Here is a 19,752-nt window from a genome sequence, read left to right on the forward strand (position 1 = left end):
AATGGTGTAAAGGTAGAACATTCATCCATGCACATCATGAGTGTTAGCTGGTGTTGATCTTGACATCTTAATACTACTACTAACATACATATATTAGATCTATACTCTTATTTATTTGCTAGAAAGCTATGCCAAAAACAATACTTAAATTCTCTTTCTGAGTTTTTACTATTCAATTCTGATAAGATTTATTTTCCCTTTTTAAACCTTCAACAACACTCTGATACGTAGATTCAATGGGATCGAGAAAAAAGTACCTTTAACTAGGCCAAGCAATTGGCAGAAACTTAGAAAAGTCCTCTCAGTATCGAAAGTAGAAAATGGTACTAAAAGTGGATGTGATAAGATGTGATGTGGATCTGAATGAATGTAAATAAATGTGATGGGATGTAAATGGATGCGATGTGATTAGATGAGATGTGAATGTGATGTGATAAGATGTGAATGTGATGTGATGTAAATGGATGTGAATGTGATGAGATGTGGATGTGGATGTGAATGAGATGGATGTGGATAGAGGTGAATGTGAATGAATTAATGGATGTGGATGAATGTGATGAGCTGTGAATGGATGTGGTGTGATATGGATAGATGTGGATGTGATGTAATGTGGATGTGATGTAATGTGGATGGAATGAATGTGATGTGATATGGATAGATGTGGATGTGAATGTGATATGATATGGTGAGATGTGAGTGGGTGTGATGTGATGTAAATGGATGTGGATGTGAATGTGATAAGATGTGAATGAGATGTGAAAGGATGTGATGTGATGAAAACGGATGAGAATGAGATATAATGTGATAAATGTGCATGTGAATGAATGAATGGATGTGGATGACTGTGATGAGCTGTGAATGGATGTCGTGTGATATGGATAGATGTGGATGTGATGTAATGTGGATGAAATATGAGATGTGATGATATGTGAAAGGATGTGATGTGATGTGAAAGGATGATATGTGAAAGGATGTGATGTGATGATATGTGAAAGGATGTGATGTGATGTGATGAAAATAGATGAGAATGAGATATAATGTGATAAATGTGCATGTGAATGAATGAATGGATGTGGATGAATGTGATGAGCTGTGTGAATGGATGTGGTGTGATATGGATAGATGTGGATATGATGTAATGTGGATGGAATGAATGTGATGTGATATGGATAGATGTGGATGGAATGTATGTGATGTGATGTGGATGAAAGTGATGGGTGTGATGGGATGTGAATGGGAGTGATGAAAGGTGAATGGGTGTGATGGACGTGAATGGGTGTGATGGATGTGAATGCGTGTGATGGGTGTGATGAGATACGAATGGATGTGATGTGATGTGAATGGATGTGATGTGGATCTGGGTAGATGTGAATGGATGTGATGTGGATCTGGGTAGGTGTGAATGGATGTGATGTGATGTGAATATGATATGATGAGATGTAAATGGATGAGAATATGATGTGATGAGATGTGAATGGATGAGATGTGATGTGGATGGATGTGATGTGATGAGATGTGGATCTGAATGAATATAAATGGATGTGATGTGAATGGATGAGATGTGATGTGGATGGATGTGATGTGATGAGATGTGGATCTGAATGAATATAAATGGATGTGATGTAATGTGAATGGATGGATGAGATGTAAGGTGGATGAATGTGATATGATGTGGATCTAGGTAGATGTGAATGGATGAGATGTGATGTGGATCGGGGTAAATGTGAATGGATGTGATGTGATGTGATGTGGATATGGGTAGATGTGAATGGATGAGATGTGATGAGGATGGATGTGATGTGATGTGATGAGGATCTGAATAGATGTAAATGGATGTAATGATGTGATGTGATGAGATGTAATATGATGTGATTGGATGAGAATGGATGAAGGATGATGGGAATAGATATGTTTGGATGAGGGATAAGCAAAGTGAATTGATTTAGAAGAATGTGGAATAACGAGAAATGATGTGGAACAATGTGAAAAGATGAGACTGTATTTATGATCTGTTTTTAAATGACTGTTTTATGTCAAGAATGCTGGGAAAGCATTTTGACGATCTTGTGAATGAGGTCGTGGAGACCTAAGTGATAAAGTTGCAACAGCTGATGGAAAGTCAATGGAGGACGTCTCACGTAGCAACGTCTGTCAAGGTCTTGACCAGCCTCGGTTCGATTTAAATGGTGAGCTTCCAGTACGGTGGATGAGGGACCAAGGAAGCGGCCTATGAGTGAAGCGCTAGGTGATCTGCGAAGGAGCCTAGAGGGTGCTGACCATATGGTGCTCGGGCTCTGGGTCACCGAAGATACCCACGTGTGCATCGAGGAAGAAAATGGAACAAGGTGTTAGAGTTGTTTTCTGAACTTAGGCATAGATCTGGTTGATTGGCCTTGTTGGTCCTCAATGGATGAGTCCATGACTCTTTTATATGGATCTGTTAGTTGATCTTGCTGATCTTCAATGGAGAGTCCATCTGGATTTTCTTATGTGACTCTGGGTGCTCGGGCTCTGGGTCACCGAAGATACCCACGTGTGCATCGAGGAAGAAAATGGAACAAGGTGTTAGAGTTGTTTTCTGAACTTAGGCATAGATCTGGTTGATTGGCCTTGTTGGTCCTCAATGGATGAGTCCATGACTCTTTTATATGGATCTGTTAGTTGATCTTGCTGATCTTCAATGGAGAGTCCATCTGGATTTTCTTATGTGACTATATTTTCGGGTACTATGAGCTGGGAACTATTGAAAAGGTCCTTAAGTGAACAGGTGGTGATTGTTCTGGTTGCGAATGATGCCATAGGTACACCGATGAAGGAATGGTTGTAAATTGAAATTCAAGCTAGATATTTTGGAGGATTATGATCAGTGATACTATGGTTTCATTAAAAGATTGTTTTGAAGACAATTGAATCTGTGAAACATGCAATTTCATATTGGGTGTGTAAGTGGTGTGACTATCTTGAAGTTTGCTTGAAGCGCTGGCTAGGGGGCCTGGGAACTCTTTTCCCTGGTACCTGAGACAAAGCATAACCAAATTCCTAAATGGATCCTATCACTACAGTGGTTGGGCAGTTGGCTAACCCATGGGATTGGATGGAGTTAGGTTGGACTGATGGATCCCTAAAATGAGACTCAATTATGTTAAATTACGATAGTTGAAGTAAATCCCGGATAACCCTTGTTCTATGGAGAAGAATCAACGGCTATGCCTCTTGATGAGGAAAAAAGCGTTGGACTCTATGATCCAAGTGCAAGTCTCTTCCTTGATGCCACGTGTAAAATATATATATATATGAATATGAATATATATGTATATATATTAATATATGTATTTATATATATTAATATATATATTTATATCTATTAATATGTATATAGATATATATATTAATATATGTATCTATTATAAATTATAGATATATATATAGAGTTTATAATAGATACATGTATTAATATATATATCTATATATATATTAATATATATCGATATATATAATATATATACACACATATACATAGATACATATACATGCATATATTAATATGTATACACATTAATACATATATATACATATATGTATATATATGTATATATACATATATGTATATATATGTATATATACATATATACATACATCAATTGCTGGAGTTAAGCTTCTTCGGATCAAAAAGCTTCTTCAAGTTTTTCTCATACACACACACATATTATATAAATAGATATATGTATGTGCACATACATACATACACACACACACACACACATATATATGTATTAATATATATGTATGTGTACATACATACATATATATATATATATATATGTATATATCAATACATACATACATATATGTATGTATATAATGATATATATGTATATATCAATACATACATACATACATACATACATACATATATGTATGTATATAATGATATATATGTATATATCAATACATACATACATACATACATACATACATACATACATAATGATATATATGTATATATCAATACATACATACATACATACATACATACATACATACATACATACATACATACATACATACATACATACATACATACATACATATGTATGTATGTATGTATATATACATGTATGTATGTATGTATGTATATATTAATATATGTGTGTTTTATTCTTGGGTTATTTGGACCATCATTACTTCTCTCTATTGTTGTCATGACACTACCCCAATGTGCTATGTGTAATGGAATGTGCTAATGGACTCGTCCAAAGTATAATGCGCATGTGCGAGACCACAAATGTGGGCAGGCCATGGAAGATCAATTTTAAGGAGCAAGATACAATCATTACTCCTCAAAGAAAAACAGAAGCCATAGAGTTTAGGGTGATTAAGCGCAAGGTGATTGAAGAAAAGTGGGCAATCTAAAGGACATGCATTGGAAGCAAGGTAACATGTAGTGGAACTCCTCATGGTGGTAAGAGGTGTGGACAACACATATCCGAATCTACAAAGGGTGTGCCTGTACCATCATTCGAAGAGTAACGCAAGCACCCTAATGATCTCATTAGACAATGGATATGGCCAGTTATTGTTGTGGGAAGTAACCTCAAAGACGAGGATGCGTATTCATTATGGGAAGGTGGATACCAAGTGGAGAGAAAGAATGCAAAAGGTGTCATGCCCACCCCTCCTACTAGCGGTGGGGTTACAAGGTCCTTTATAAAAGTAGCAAGTATGAAAGAACAACCATATGGGTCCACTACATGCACAAAGGCAGGTGGATCAGGCATGCAAAATGGCATAAGAGTTAGGTACTGCACGTCAATATCAGAGGAAGCGAAAAAAAATTAAAGGGTGCTCTAAAGATGAAAGCTAGGGTGGTAGAAGACGTGCAAAGGCTGGAGTATAAGCATGAAGTTTTCAAGATCGAATCGCACATGGATGATGCACACGTTGGAAAATACGATGTGCATGTGAAAGACAAATCGTGTTGTACGTGTCCAGATTTTGTAGATAGAGAATCCAAGAAGAAGCCTTATCTTACATGCAAGCACTTGTACTTCATATATTGCGTGTTCTTGGCTTGAGCTAGAATGAGAATATATTCATCCACCAATCTATTCTTTCAGATTTGGAGCTCTACAAAGTCTTGTCTTATAGAAGAACCTACCCTAATTTAGACCATTGAATGCATGGAATTTCACATGTCGAATTTTCTCATTTCATGTCTTATAGCTTATGTAACCTCATTGGAAGTAGCCTCATTGTAGAGGGTTCGACTGTGCAATATCTTGTTTTGTGTTACCTTTGTGGTAGGAAATTGAGAAAGAGTAAGAGAAAGAGAAAGAGAGTGAGGGAGGAGGGGAATCTTTTTGAAATCTACTCGCTCGATTCAAAAAAAGCACTCGCTTTAGAAATAGCTCACCATAAAAAAAGCGCTTGCTTTAGAAATAGCTCACCCCATAAAAAATCCCCCATGGAGATACAAGTGAAAAATACATTAAATAGGCATAATTTCAATCAAGGTTCTTGAAGTTCCTCCCACAGACATGTCATCTTCGAAGGAAATAGTCATTCAACACATTGTGAGAGAAATACAAAGAGACATTGAGCTTTTGACCATAGCACGCTCAGATAGGCTTATGAAAACATCATCAAAAAGCAGGAGGCAATCTGGTTGTTCTAGCACGAGGCCTTTACATAGCATAGTCAAAATCCAAATCATAGCAACAAACACAATGGAGGAGGCCAGTCCGGTTGTTCTAACAGGAGGCCTTTATGTAGCATAGTCAAAAGCCCATATCATAGAAACAAACACAGTGCTTCTAGACAACAATCAACAACATTCAAGCACACACTAAGGCGGATGCATCATCACCTCCTCTTAGTACTTGCAGTGAATTAGTAGCCTATAAATGTGTAGTGGCGCATCAAGAGCAATGCATGGTGGAGCTCCATGATATAAATGAGATAAGCTTCTCTAAAGATTGGAAAATCTTAAGCATTTTAAAAAATTTATTTGGTGTAAAGTGCCCCATATAAGATGCTATTCGTATGGGGTTTCTTTGTTATAGCTTTATTCATCACTATAAGTATAAAGATGCTCATGTTGGGGCATGTGTTACTTTCCATGGTCATGTTGAGGCATGTGTTGCTTTCGGTGGTCATGTTGAACCACGCTGGGGCCATGTGGAGGCCATTTTGATGCCCGTGAAGAGGCATATGCATTTATGTGGCCTTTGTGAGCCACAACGTTTATGAGTGTGCAAGTCTATTGTTAACCCCTATACTTATCCCTCTTCCTTATCCCTCACCTCACATTTAGCTTCTTATATTCATCCAAGGGCACCTTTTCCCATGAGGTTTCTCCCCTTGGATACCCCACCTTGCACTCATTTGTTTGCACACAATTTGTATTACTTTGTGCACATATTTTGGATGGTTTGAGGGGTGATGGGTATGCCTACACCCTATTGGTTGTAATATGTGGGATCACTCTATGCCTGCCATGTGACAAGGAGATGAGCCTCATTTTCCTATATAAAGAAACATAGGGTGAGAGGCAAGGCATGTCCTCTAGCCCAAGTTGGAATCCACCACATTGGTGTCATTTTGGGAAATCTCTCTAGCTCTTGCTTGTTGAGATGTCAAGATAAACATGAGCTGACACTCACAAGGCACTTGCGTGACCATTCGACATTTACATCACTGGGCAGGTTTGGTATAGTTGGCATCGACATATCTTCGCCAGAGATTCTACAACTAGACTACACCGACTCGTCCACACCTACCCACTCCACTTAGTGTGTTCACATTATGGACCACTTGTATATACTCTATTATGTGTGTTAGTCACTTTATCTTCCTTGTAGACCCCTTTTGTTGTGTGAAGAGGAAGAAGAATTTTTAGCCTCTCACCTTGTGTGTTCTCTTTCAGGGTTTGTGTGAGTGTGTGTGTGCTTGCAAGAGCTCAAGTCTCTTCTCCCCTACATATTTTCATGGTATCAAAGCCTAGTTCATGCGAAGGGGTGAGCAGCAAGCAAGAGAAGCACATGAAGGGGTACGACGGTAAGAGCTTCATCTACTCTTCTCCCTTTGTGTTGGCTACTACACCCTTATCGAGAGCTCTTTGGGAGGCATTTTGACAAACGCACTAAAATTGAGGAGATTTCTTCATGGGAGCGGAGCTACAAGGCAACTATAGTGTTTGTTGGACAAAATTTTTTGGGCCAAATTGGTATTTCGGGCGTGTTTGGACTTCCGTTATCAGTTCACAGGCGTTCAATGGCACTACGAGTAAGTTTCGATTCTCTGTAGAACTACTGTTTTTGGAATTGCAAGAAGGGTGATTGGTTGTGTAGACACTATGTGTACTGCAAAGAGGTCTTAAAGCTGCCATTGGGTGTATGTATGCAAATTGAGGTCACTGGTTGTGACAGTTTGGATGCAGTATAGTACCTGCAAAGAATACAACAGTTTGTGCATGTTAAATAAGAGTGATGTTTTTGGTAAATTTGTGTTGTAGACAAGATGTCGAATGATGGAATAAACTAGATTGTTGCAGAGAAGCTTGACAAGAACAACTTCCATGCTTGGAGGTTTAGATTGGCAAATTTCTTAATGGGAAAAGGTTACTGGGACTACATTGAAGGTGAAAATGAGGAAGTACCAAAGATACCAGAGATTAATCCAAATGTTGCAAATGTAAAAGAATTCAAGGAGCAAGGAAAGTCATGTATTGGCTTTCTATTAGTATACAGGACACCATGATTGGGCATATACAGGATGCCAAGTCACCTAAGGAGGCATGGGACACCTTGGTGAAGTTATATGAAACTAACACCAAGGCATGAAAGATTCAGTTGAAGAATGAGCTTCATACTGTGGAGAAGAAAAATATGTCTGTGAATGATTATGCCTTGAAGATCAAGGGTATTGTGGAATCCCTTGCATCAATTGGTGTTTCTGTTAATAATGATGATAAGGTGGAAGTGTATCTACATGGTCTCAAGCTATAATACAAGGCATTTAAGACGTCTATTTAGACTCGAGAGAACATTTAAGAAAAATATGTCTGTGAATGATTATGTCTTGAAGATCAAGGGTATTGTGGAATCCCTTGCATCAATTGGTGTTTCTGTTAATGATGATGATGATAAGGTGGAAGTGTATCTACATGGTCTCAAGCTATAATACAAGGCATTTAAGATGTCTATTCAGACTCGAGAGAACATTCCCAACTTCACAAATTTGGTGTCAATGCTGATCATTGAAGAAGAAGAAGAATTTTCAGCCTCTCACCTTGTGTGTTCTCTTCTAGGGTTTGTGTGAGTGTGTGTGTGCTTGCAAGAGCTCAAGCTCTCTTCTCCCTTGCATCTTTTCATTACTTTCTAGGTGAGGTCTTTCACTAGAAGCTCTTGCATGTGAGAGATGGTTGCATGCTTATGTGGTTTTTTTGGTGGCTTGGGATACTCTTGCTTGCTAGGTTGAGTCTTGCATTGGAGCTATGGTATGTGTGAAATTCTTTGTGCGCATGTGATTAATGTCCTTAGTTTGCATGTAAGAGAGGTGGGGGTGTGTTTCCTTGTGCATGGAGAGGGCACCTATCTATGTGCGAGTTGATATGTACCTTTTAAACATTATAATAAATCGGGTGAAAGCATTGAAGTTTATCCTTATTTTGTCATAGAATCCTTATATGAGTTATTTCTAATTATCCCATTTATGTTTTTTCATTCTTCTCTTATAATCTTGTCCCTTCTCAGGTTTATTCTTGCTACCCTTATCCCCCTCTTCCGTTTTCACACTTATTACCTTATCTTATTGTCACCTTCATCTAGTTACCCTTACCCCCTCTCTCCTCTCCTTCTACTTTCCCCCTCGAGCACCGGAGTGGCATCATCGATTGGGTGGTTGCCTTTTATGCATCTTTGATCGATGCACCCTCTCTCTCTCTCTCTCTCTCTCTTTAACTCTCTAACCCTATAATATATATATATATATATATACACACATACATATGTATGTATGTATGTATGTAACATTCGTTCCATTGCCCACTGAGATAGGTCTGCAAGGAGGCAACATTCAACAACGGAGAGACAAGCTGCATCATCATTGAAAAGGACCTTCTGGAGGTCAATAAGTTTATTGGCATTGTTTATCACTTATCATGGAGGTTGCAAAGCTATAAATCTTTACTTTATGAAAATGAAACTTATTTAGGTTCCTATTTTCACGTTGCATTGATATTGAAAAGAATTTATGCATAAAGAAAGCAATAGGTACTTAGACCGTATCATTTAGTTGAGGTAGAGCAACAAACATTGAGAAGGGTAGAGTCTGGTACAGTTAGAATTTCCTACCTCAAATAAGAGCTTCGTACTATACTTGGCATGAACTTTGCCTTATAGCCTACATCATCTAGTTATACACTAGACAATGAAGGGTAATATAAGTACTAGAAAATTTTAGGAAATAAAACACCACCACCCTTGTCCACTACAGCATAACCTCTACATTACACTATGTAAAAACATAAACATCAGGACACCAGCTTGCTACTGTTGCACTCACTAGAAGAGTAGGGAAAGAAAGAATATTTCTACCCAATATCAAAAACACCACATATGCAGCTACATTGAAGGAAGTTTGGGACACATGGAATGATAATCATAACAAAGCAAAATCAGCCCTCAATCAGCTGCTAGGAGAAACTGCCTCCATGACTCGCAAACTACCTCATCCATGCTTGTGAGCTTGGCTATTGCTAAAGCTTACAAAACTAGTTGACCAAATTTAATATCTAGTGTAGAACTAGCGATGCAAGAGGGGGGAGCTCCTTACCGCTGTATAGTCATCAAACAAGCGAGCTCATTGGGAAACTTCATGGTCTCCCACCATAGCCAGGGCCAAATGGCCAACTCTTTATCAATTGAGGGACAAATTGGCCCACAAAATAATAGGGAAGACACATCACAAGCGAGGTGGCATTGAGGGCAAATTTCCACCACAATCGTGCAGTGTACAAGCTCTAGCTTGAGCTACCTTCCTTTGTGCGTTCAAATAAGTAGTAAGTAGTGAGTGATGACAATGTAGATCTACAATATCACGCTTATCTTTTTCCTAGCCTCGCAATTTCACTCCATGTGTCTAGCTCATCTCCACTTCAATGCTATCCCTTTGCACCAACCCTTTCTTTGCTCATTTAAACCTTGTAATCCAATCTCACTACTAACACAAATTCTTTTTAGTCCCCTTTCTCACAATCATGCACGTACCAACTCAACACATTGAGAACTAGCTTTGAGATAGCACATCTCTTGGCAACACTAAAAGCAATCCACCACCATTGGAATATCTCACACTCTTTGCCTACCATGTAGTTGCTCACAAACCCCTCCAAACCTTATCCGTTATCCCCGCCATCCACTGCCACAAATTCCCTCCACATACTAATGAATAACTTTTTACTTGGTGTGTCACCTAACTTTACACACACTAACTAATGAATAACTTTTTACTTGTCACCTAACTTTACACACACTAACTTTAATTCATTACTAACTTTACACTCACACACGCCATTTACTAACTTTAATTTATTTTAAGTCACTAACATTTTGATTTTTCTTTTTTCATTTCTCTCATTCACTTTCACACACGCACTAGCACACATACACCTACTAACCTCACCTTTCACGCACTCATACACTCCACATATTAATGTTTTAACTCTCTCTCAAACTAATATCACTAACACCTCTCTTTTTTTCTCTTAAAAATAAAATAAAAAATAGAGACTTTTTTCACAATCAAAATGCATAGTCTGTACTCTCTCTCCCTCATTTAGCAAGTGTACAATTTTCAAAATACTTTGCTTGAGCATTAACAAATTGTGCAAAATCTTTCCATAGCTATGGCACATCACTTGCAGCATGTCCTTGCTCACATTCTTTCTCCCCATGATGAATCATGCATCACTAGCTACATGGAGATCCTTTGATGGTATGAGAGTTGGTGGGGTATTTTTCCATTTCTTGAGAGCACATGGGATACTCTTCCATCCGCACTATTTGACGAGCCGTGTACATCTCATCACACAAGGTGATCTATTGGGACTCGATGCACTTCACGGCGTCACATGGCTACCCTTATCTATTCATTTTACTCCAAGATCATATTGATTTTTATATCCAGAGCATCACATAGAGGTGTTTTGATTTATGTATCATGTTCCACCCTCAAATCTGGTCGCATATGCCCAAACTATTACACCCATCCCATACCCCAACCACCTAACACAAGTTGTGGTGCAGCACCTTTCTATGCTCACCCCCTTGGAGATTGTACCCCATGATGACGCCGCCACAACCTCTAATTGGACATTGTAGCCACTTATGATTCACCATGGAAGATGCATGTTGATCCTCACATCAATTATTGTATTTGACACAGGTTTTGCTACACACTTGAATGATTTTTCTCTTCCTTTTGAGCCATCTCATGAGGTGGAAATATCCATTCATGTATTTATAGAGGATCTCTTGTCATATTTTGGGATAGAGACTCTATACACTCCACCATCTTCTCTAGGTGTAGATTGTTATGGATACCACTCATCATTAGCTTTTGCTCCAAGCTGCATTTCAGAAAACCAGGGTTAGGCTCCATTAATACTCCATGGGCTTCAAACGATCTTATCCTCATCATCAACCTATGTATCCACCTTTGTAGATCCTTTTGATAAGGACACTATTTCCTTGATGGTGGCCACACCTTTTGCAAAGGTGTTCCCTACTCCATAATCCATTCATTGCCCACATCCTTCTCACTTGGGAGCAATACATTGGCATTGACTAGGGCACCCCATTTGTCTTCATTCATTTGAGACCCTAGCTTACATCAGGCAGAGTACCAAGAGTTTTTCATTTTTGTTTGGGATCCGGATAGTGGTCCTCTCGCTTTCGACATATATTTTATCCTCTTCATTGGCATGGATTCATCGACATTGTACTCTAGAGCTGCTGATGGAGTTTCCCATTTTTATTTGGGATCCAAGCGAATGACTTCCGTGTCATTCCTCCATGTCACTTTTTTCCCACAGGATTTTTTTCCCCTTGGATAACCATCGCTCCCTTGTACATACCCATATTTTATTCCCCTTTAGCTTATGCTTCATTCAAGACACCCCTTCATCTCATCTTCATTGACACACTTCGGTCCCATCCCCTTTCATATCCAAGGGACCGGGAGGTGGGAGGATGTTAACCCCTATACCTATCCCTCTCTCTTATCCCTCACCTCATATTTAGCTTCTTGTATTCATCCAAGGAAACTTTTGAAAGAACTCAAAAAGAGCTAGAGTTAGCTTCTTAGACTAGTTAGTCACTATGATTCATAAGAAAACATGAGAAAAGATTATAGTTAGTTGGAGCACTAGCAATAGATTCCCAACCACGAAAGGCATATTGATGACCTCATTATAGTCAATTCAGAGGGGTTGATGAAGATCCAATACCATTGAAAATTAAGAAAGTTTAAGCCATAATAGATATATTGATGATGAACCTCATTAAAGTCATTTTTGGGGCCCAATACCATTGAAAATTAAGATTGTAGTTGGCACTAGCAAGAGATTCCTAGGTACAAAAGGCATATCGATGATGACATCATTAAAATAAGTTTGGGTGGGGATACCATTAAAATTTAAGAATTTTTTTTGATCTTGAATTTAGAAATGCCTTGGTAAAATTCTCTTGAATTTAGGAATAACTTGGTAAATCTCTTCACCACGAAATATTCTAATGTGTTTATGATTGCACAAAGATCTAGAGAAGGAGTAGATCTCAAATTGTATCCACAAAATTGAAGGATGATCTTGATAAGATCTCGAAGGTCTAATTATATTCTCTATAGAGGATGAAAATGGGCATTTTCCATAGTCATTGTATCCAATAAGAAGAGTGTATGTGGAGTATAGAAAGTTGTATGCTTAGACAAGGAAATACCCTTTTTACTTACCATTCATTGAAGTAGTCTTAGATGATGTAGTTAATCATGAGATGTACTCGTTCATGCATAAATTTAGTGGTTATAATCTTGTACTAATGGCTTTTGATGATTATGAGAAAACAACTTTCAAACTGAATTACTGGGGCCATATGCCTACAAGGTATTGCCATTTGGGTTATGCAATGCTCTTGGTTCATTTGATTGAAACCTTCAAGGAATACCTTATGGAGTGGATGCGAGTTATTTTGGACTATATATATATATATATATATATATATATATATATATATATATATAACACCTTATGGAGTGGGTGTGAGTTACATGTAGGTATGTATGTATTTTGGCAAGAAGTCTAAGCACTTGGAAAATTTGAAACTTTGTTTCTAAAGGCATGGAAAACTTGGCCTTAGTCTCAATTTAAAAAAAGAGCTCTTTTGGCACAAGTTCTAGTGTGCGCATCATTTCTAAACATGGGATTGACCTATTGTAGTAGTAGATGTCAAAAATGTATAGGTAATCAAGGAATTAATCTCACTTAGTGGAGGTTTCAAGGCCAAGAGGTTTTCAGGCCAAGAGGTTTTCAGGCCAAGTAGGTTTTCACATAAGGTACATTAGTACTATGCAAATACTTTACAAAATAAGGTAAGTCTTATGTTTGGTCAATTAAGTGTTAGAATGCCTTTGATTCTACTCAAAAAGAGACTTTCACAATTACTTGTTTTACAATAGACGAAATGGGACAAGGCTTCCCATGTTCATGTAGATTCATTTGACATGATTATGGGCTATGGGCTCACCTAAGGCCAGACAGGAAGGATTAGCTAATTTACCATGCAAGAAGAAGATTGTCCAAATCTACCCTATAACTTAGAAGGAAGGGTTAGGCATATGTTTTAATGTGAAAAGTTCATACATTACCTCTTGGAAATGAAATTTGGTTCTATGTGAATCTCTTTCTTTTCAAAGTACATGGAATTACACCTTCTGCTAAGACTCTCTCTTTGTGTAGGGTACAATCTTGTGTAGAGCATCTCCCCCCTCTCTCACCTCCACACGATAACCTTGCTAGGGTTTTCGCGTGAACACACACACGCACGCATGCACGCACACATGCACACACAAAGTGATGGCAATCAAATAGAAGTGAACACACACACACACACACACACACACACACACACACACACACACACACACGTGCACGTTAATGTCTCTCTTGCTTGGTCTCGCACACAAAGTGATGGCAATCAAATAGAGTGCTAGCGAGACACATGTGCGCACACAATACCTTTGTCTATTGGGGAGGGGGGAGAGATGGAAGTGAACCCACCTTGATGCTAGAGATGGGCAACGAAAAATGGTAGGGCAGGAGAGTAGGCATCGATGAAGGGAGTAGAGCGGGTGTTGATAGGGGGGGTGGAGCAAGATAAGGAGGACAAGGTGTAGACATGAAGTGGGGGGGAGGCGAGCATCAAGAGACATTTTGACCTACCAACACATTGGAGATGTAGTAATGACCTCTAGACATATGGACGTGAGATATGTACCAACCTATGGAGGAGAATGACGTATCGACCTTGAAGATACGTTGCATATAGATTGTGGAGAGCTTGGTGTATTATTCTAAATATGTACTTTGTATGGATCCTAGATGTGTATAGTATATCATTTGTTAAAATATGTACTTTGTATGGATCCTAGATGTGTATGGTATATCGTTTGTTAAAATGCGTATGGCATATCTACATCGTTTGTATCGATTTGGGTTTAGTACTGATTAGCTTGCGACTGCTTCTAGTTATGAGTTAAGGGGCCCAAGGCTTTGTGGTACATACTTTATGTTACATAGAGTTTGACCTCTTGAGATGCCTTGCTTTGTAACCTAGCTTTTCAAAATCTCTCTCTCTCTCTCTCTCTCTCTCTCTCTATATATATATATATATAGATATATATATAGATATATATATATATATATATGATGTATGTATGTATGTGTGTATGTATGTATGTATTAAAACAGATTTACGTGAATAGGCATAAAATAGCAATAGGAATGTACCCCATTTAAGAGCTGCTACATAGTAGAGAGTCTCGTTGGAGACATCTCATGAAACTAGAATGATGCAAAGAAGATTTAGCAGGACGACACAAGGAGTGTACCCCATTTAAGAGCTGATACACGAGGTAAAGAAAGAGTCTTGTTGGAGATGTTGGAGACATCTCATGAAATTAGAATGATACAAATGAGATTAGCAAGACCACACAAGGAGAAAAAAAGGTTATATCTATTTTATTTTATTTTATTTATTTATTTTCCCGAAATTGGGCGACCACAAGTGAGGGTAAGAAGAAATCCGAAGAGACATATAAACTATTATGAAGGATACCTTCAAAGCTCCTTTTGCCCTCATAGTCCTTCAACTGCAGGTCTAGTCTTCGTCTTTATCGCTTCTCTGTGCTGCTGCTGCTGCAGAGCTCTCCATGGCGTCCAAACGCATCCTGAAGGAGCTCAAAGACCTGCAGAAGGACCCTCCGACCTCATGCAGTGCGGGTATGTGGCCCTTTCCATGCCTCGAAATCACTCCATGTGTTGATGCAAGACAGGAGAAAGGGGATCTCAGGGTTAGGGTCAGGGTTGGGATTAATCATTCTTATTCTAGCGTTTGGGGTTGAAGATTTGGGGAGTTTGTATGACAGTAGCTCGTGTACTTGGAAAGAGGTGAAAAATTCGGTTCAGGGTTTAGTATCAGGGCGTCGTGGTAGGAACACGACTGCTTCTGCTGAGGATGCCTCGAATCCACGAGGGACGGTTGTTTTTGGAGCTAGGTATGTCGCCTTCTGAGTCTAGGGTTAGGGTTTTCCGTGTTTGCGAGTCTTTATGGTGATTGCCTAGTCTTTCTCGATCCAGTCTTCAAGGTACGATATTGTTGTCATTGTGAGTGATGGATGCTGAAGCTTGCTTGGTTTTCGCATCTCCAGGCTTGTTTTCTCACGCTTAGGATGGGATATTACATGTGTATTGATAGCTTGAATGCATGTGTTAATGACAGGTCCTGTAGCGGAAGATATGTTCCACTGGCAGGCCACAATCATGGGACCAGTTGACAGTCCTTATGCAGGTGGAGTGTTCCTGGTCACAATTCACTTCCCTCCAGACTATCCATTCAAGCCTCCCAAGGTGAACTTACATTATTTCGGTCCTTTCTAAAGGGGACAAGCACCCCTGGATAGCAGGCGTTGAAGTTAAATTGTCAAATTTGAAGTTTTTTTGGTTTATGGGTGGCTGGGTGGGTTTATTTAATATCCTTGTATGGGCTGTCAAATGTTCTCTGCTTGAGTACCTATGTTGTTCATCCGTGTGCACTCTTTGTTTTTGACAGTCACTTGTTGATTGACATCCCACAGATCCGGATGCCTCTAGTGCCATACCATTTTGCTCTTGGGTAGTGGCAACTGCCATAGGGTGTTCGATATGAAACAAAGTGTCTTGGCTCTTGAGTTTAGTTGAGAAAACTGAGGTTATGAATCTTGAGCAGACTACTCGGTGTGGTAACTTGCAATGCTACATAGGTTACAGTCATAGTTGCAAACACTCGCATTTGCATAGGTTAGCAAACGTTTGTTGCATTCTCACGTTTGCAACACCCTGCAAACTTGACTTTTTTTGCAACTTAAAAATTTAGGCAGCTGGCCATGTTTTAGGTTTTTATTGGGTAGCGTGTCAATACTAAACATTGGGTACCGTGGCTCATCAAAGCGTACGAAATTAAAACGTCGCTGAATGTTGGGAATCGTGCTCAAGTAAACTGCTATGCAGAGAGTAGAATCGCCATTCAACTTTCAACATTGTGAAGAAGCTTGAAGGTGTGTGCTGCACCCCACAACCGTAGCCCACTACAGCCTAAAGCCTACAACCTTCACGGAATGTTGATATTTTTGAAATTTGAAACTCTCCTGGAAAAACCCCTAATTTGACATGTTAGTCTACAGAGATGGTTTTCTTTTGGAAATTGGCCATCTAAATCAGCTTTAAGCAAGTTAGCAATTTGAGCATAAGTTTTATGATTTTATGCATACATAATATTTCTCGAATGCATCTCCACCAAGGTTTGAATCATTCTTTAGCAAACTTGGCAAACTCAATGCGAATGCATGAATGCAACGAATGCTTGCAACTATGGGACTCCCAGTTTATATTATAGCTTGAAATTGAACTTGAAAAGAGATCATTAGTTATGTAAATCCCAATGCTCCACCGAAACTGTAGAAGGGGGATGTTGCTTTCACCAGGAGGGTTCGCCCACTTGCTCAGAAGAAGACCAAGTAACCGTAGAGGCAGTTCTTTTTTGCCTAAAATTTAAGTTGAGGAGCTTTTGCTAATTATGCTAACCACAGCAGCAGATGGATAGCTCTTGCAGCATGGAGTGATTTTCATATTGTGCCTCTCTTTTTGGAATTGACAAGGCAAGAATTGAGAATTCTTTCTGTACAAGGAACTCTATAGAGGGCTTGAATTGACCTTTGGATCATGGGGGACTTGTAGTGGGCTTGCTTTAAAAAAGGTAAAAGGATTATGAAATTTAAGCTTTATTCTCAGCCTCTATCCTGTTTTAGTGTCTGATCATGTTGTCTTCAGATGGCCTTGTTGGTTGCACCCTTGATAAGGTTTGTCGCTTGATGTAAACATGGTTGAGGTTAACTTTGGATGGATAGTTACACATGTTTTTTTGCTGGCTTTTTTCTTTGCAAGACTGTAATGGGTGTACATGATGGGGCTGTATGCTTTTTCTGCCTAGGAGAGGAAATGATTCTGACCAAGTTTATGTGCTTCTATCCGGGCAATCGATTTCCTGTGTATGTGATTCTACTAAGTGCTTTTCGCAGGTTGCTTTCAGAACAAAAGTGTTTCATCCAAACATTAACAGCAATGGAAGTATTTGTTTAGATATTTTGAAAGAACAATGGAGTCCAGCCCTTACCATCTCTAAGGTATGGCCTAACTGCTATTTTATGCTGTCTTGAAGCTGGCTGTTAAAGGAACGTTTCTAACTATTCAAGCACACACTTATGCTGCAGGTTCTGCTCTCCATCTGTTCGTTGCTCACTGATCCTAACCCAGATGATCCCCTTGTTCCTGAGATTGCGCACATGTACAAGACAGACAGAGGGAAGTATGAAGCAACTGCAAGGAACTGGACTCAAAAATATGCCATGGGCTGAGGAGGTTCGGCACCATTGGGACTTTCCTCTGGAGTGATAATTTGTAATTAAACTTGTCATGGATTTAGCATATTCCAGTCTAATTTCTTGCTTAAGCTTTTTGTACTTCTCACCTTTGATTGCCAGATTTTGAACTTTTAGCCATTGTCAGGAGATGTTATGTACATCCAGTTTGTTGCATCTGGCTTCAACTGCAGAACAGCGTGTGATCAAGACAGGTTTTGTGAATTATACAAATCTTTCTGCTAGCTTCTGGGTTTGCAGTGCTCCGGTTGAAATGTATACATAAGGTTTTCAGCTGAGTATGACATGTGGTGCTTACTTTTCTGTAGACGTGTCTGTGAAGTGCTACTTAATTCCCAGTGTATGGGTAGTATTGCTTTATTTCCACCGTCGTTAAGGTGTGGAGGTTGCTTTAGCCACTCAAGAGGCTATGTAAGTACTACCTCTCTGACAACACCACTAATCTTGCTCACTCACACACAAGAGTAGAGAGACAGATACACTGTAATCACCTAAGCATGCAAAGCCATCCCTCTCTCAATCAGGCATATATCACACTAGCACATAATGAGCACTACTGGTAAGAGAATACAAGAGAGGCAAAGAGGACTCAAGTTTGAATATTGGAATTGTGTCCTGTCATAAAAATGTTACATACATGGCCATCTTCCTACATGTGGCTGACCAAGACTAAGTGTTTAGGGCGCACAAGGTCGAAATTACTAGTGTAAAAGGTGGTTCTGGTAAGATTTAGAGCCTCCTTAAAAAAAAATGTGCCACCGTCCTCTACAAAAATGGAGACATGTTCAAAAATTATAGCGCCTTAATTATGGTGGTTTACATCTTATGTTGCCTTTTTTCATAGTGCACCTTAGCCTCTACATTGAGGATAGTGCTGCTTGGCCTCAGCTTTGAGGAGTTCTAGAAATTCAAAATGAAAGAGCACTTTTTTAATGCCCTTAGGATAGAGCTACTGGTTTCTCTAAGTTGAATTTTCTAAGAAGTTGACACATGCATGCTCCTCCAAGTTTGTCAATTTCTTAAGTTTGTGTTTATTCACTTTGCTAAGGAGTTCACATGTGCTTGAGCTTGCTTTGCATTTGTCTTTTCTTTTAGTGATTTGTCTTTTATATATTTAGAATTGTCCAAGTGCTTGAGCTTTGCTTTGCTTTTGTCAACGACTCGAGCGCAAAATTTAGCATAGTTCAGTAATTGAATGTGCACATGGGCATTGCTTTTGTACCACCTCGCAACTCTAAGAATGAGTTCATAAATAAATTTCTCAAATAATTTAAGATTCTCACTCGTAGAAATGTGCATGGTTCTCCCTAAATGAAGAGATTATGTTTAAATCTTGGAGATGGGATAGTGTCCTCCTTGTTTGTCCAGGGGGATACCTCAATTTAAGATAGTGACTTCCTTGCTTGTCTATAGCTCTTGTAGTTGCCAAAGGTGTTGCTCCAAAATCAAATAGGAAAAGAGAGAAATACTCTTTTCCATATACCGCTTCTATTGTTGTCTTGT

The 19,752-nt window shown here is 39.0% G+C and overlaps 1 protein-coding gene across 1 annotated transcript; it reads left to right on the plus strand.

Annotated features, from left to right (window-relative positions):
* Window positions 1-15,392: 15,392 nt before the first annotated feature.
* Window positions 15,393-18,473, plus strand: LOC147619149 (ubiquitin-conjugating enzyme E2 8-like). Its single transcript, XM_086774329.1, has 4 exons — window positions 15,393-15,556; window positions 16,056-16,183; window positions 17,890-17,994; window positions 18,082-18,473. The coding sequence occupies exons 1-4, from the start codon at window positions 15,487-15,489 to the stop codon at window positions 18,223-18,225; spliced, it is 447 nt and encodes a 148-aa protein (XP_086630455.1). The 5' UTR covers window positions 15,393-15,486; the 3' UTR covers window positions 18,226-18,473.
* Window positions 18,474-19,752: the final 1,279 nt, after the last annotated feature.

This window comes from Cibotium barometz, chromosome 34 (assembly GCF_041138505.1).
Source record: "Cibotium barometz isolate CiBa-2024 chromosome 34, ASM4113850v1, whole genome shotgun sequence".
In the NCBI taxonomy this organism is placed as follows: domain Eukaryota; kingdom Viridiplantae; phylum Streptophyta; class Polypodiopsida; order Cyatheales; family Cibotiaceae; genus Cibotium; species Cibotium barometz.

Coding starts and splice junctions, on each gene's coding strand:
- LOC147619149 (XM_086774329.1), top strand. CDS start 15,487: ATGGCGTCCAAACGCATCCTGAAGGAGCTCAAAGACCTGCAGAAGGAC. Junction 15,557..16,055: donor TCCGACCTCATGCAGTGCGG/GTATGTGGCCCT, acceptor TGTTAATGACAG/GTCCTGTAGCGGAAGATATG. Junction 17,995..18,081: donor CAGCCCTTACCATCTCTAAG/GTATGGCCTAAC, acceptor CTTATGCTGCAG/GTTCTGCTCTCCATCTGTTC.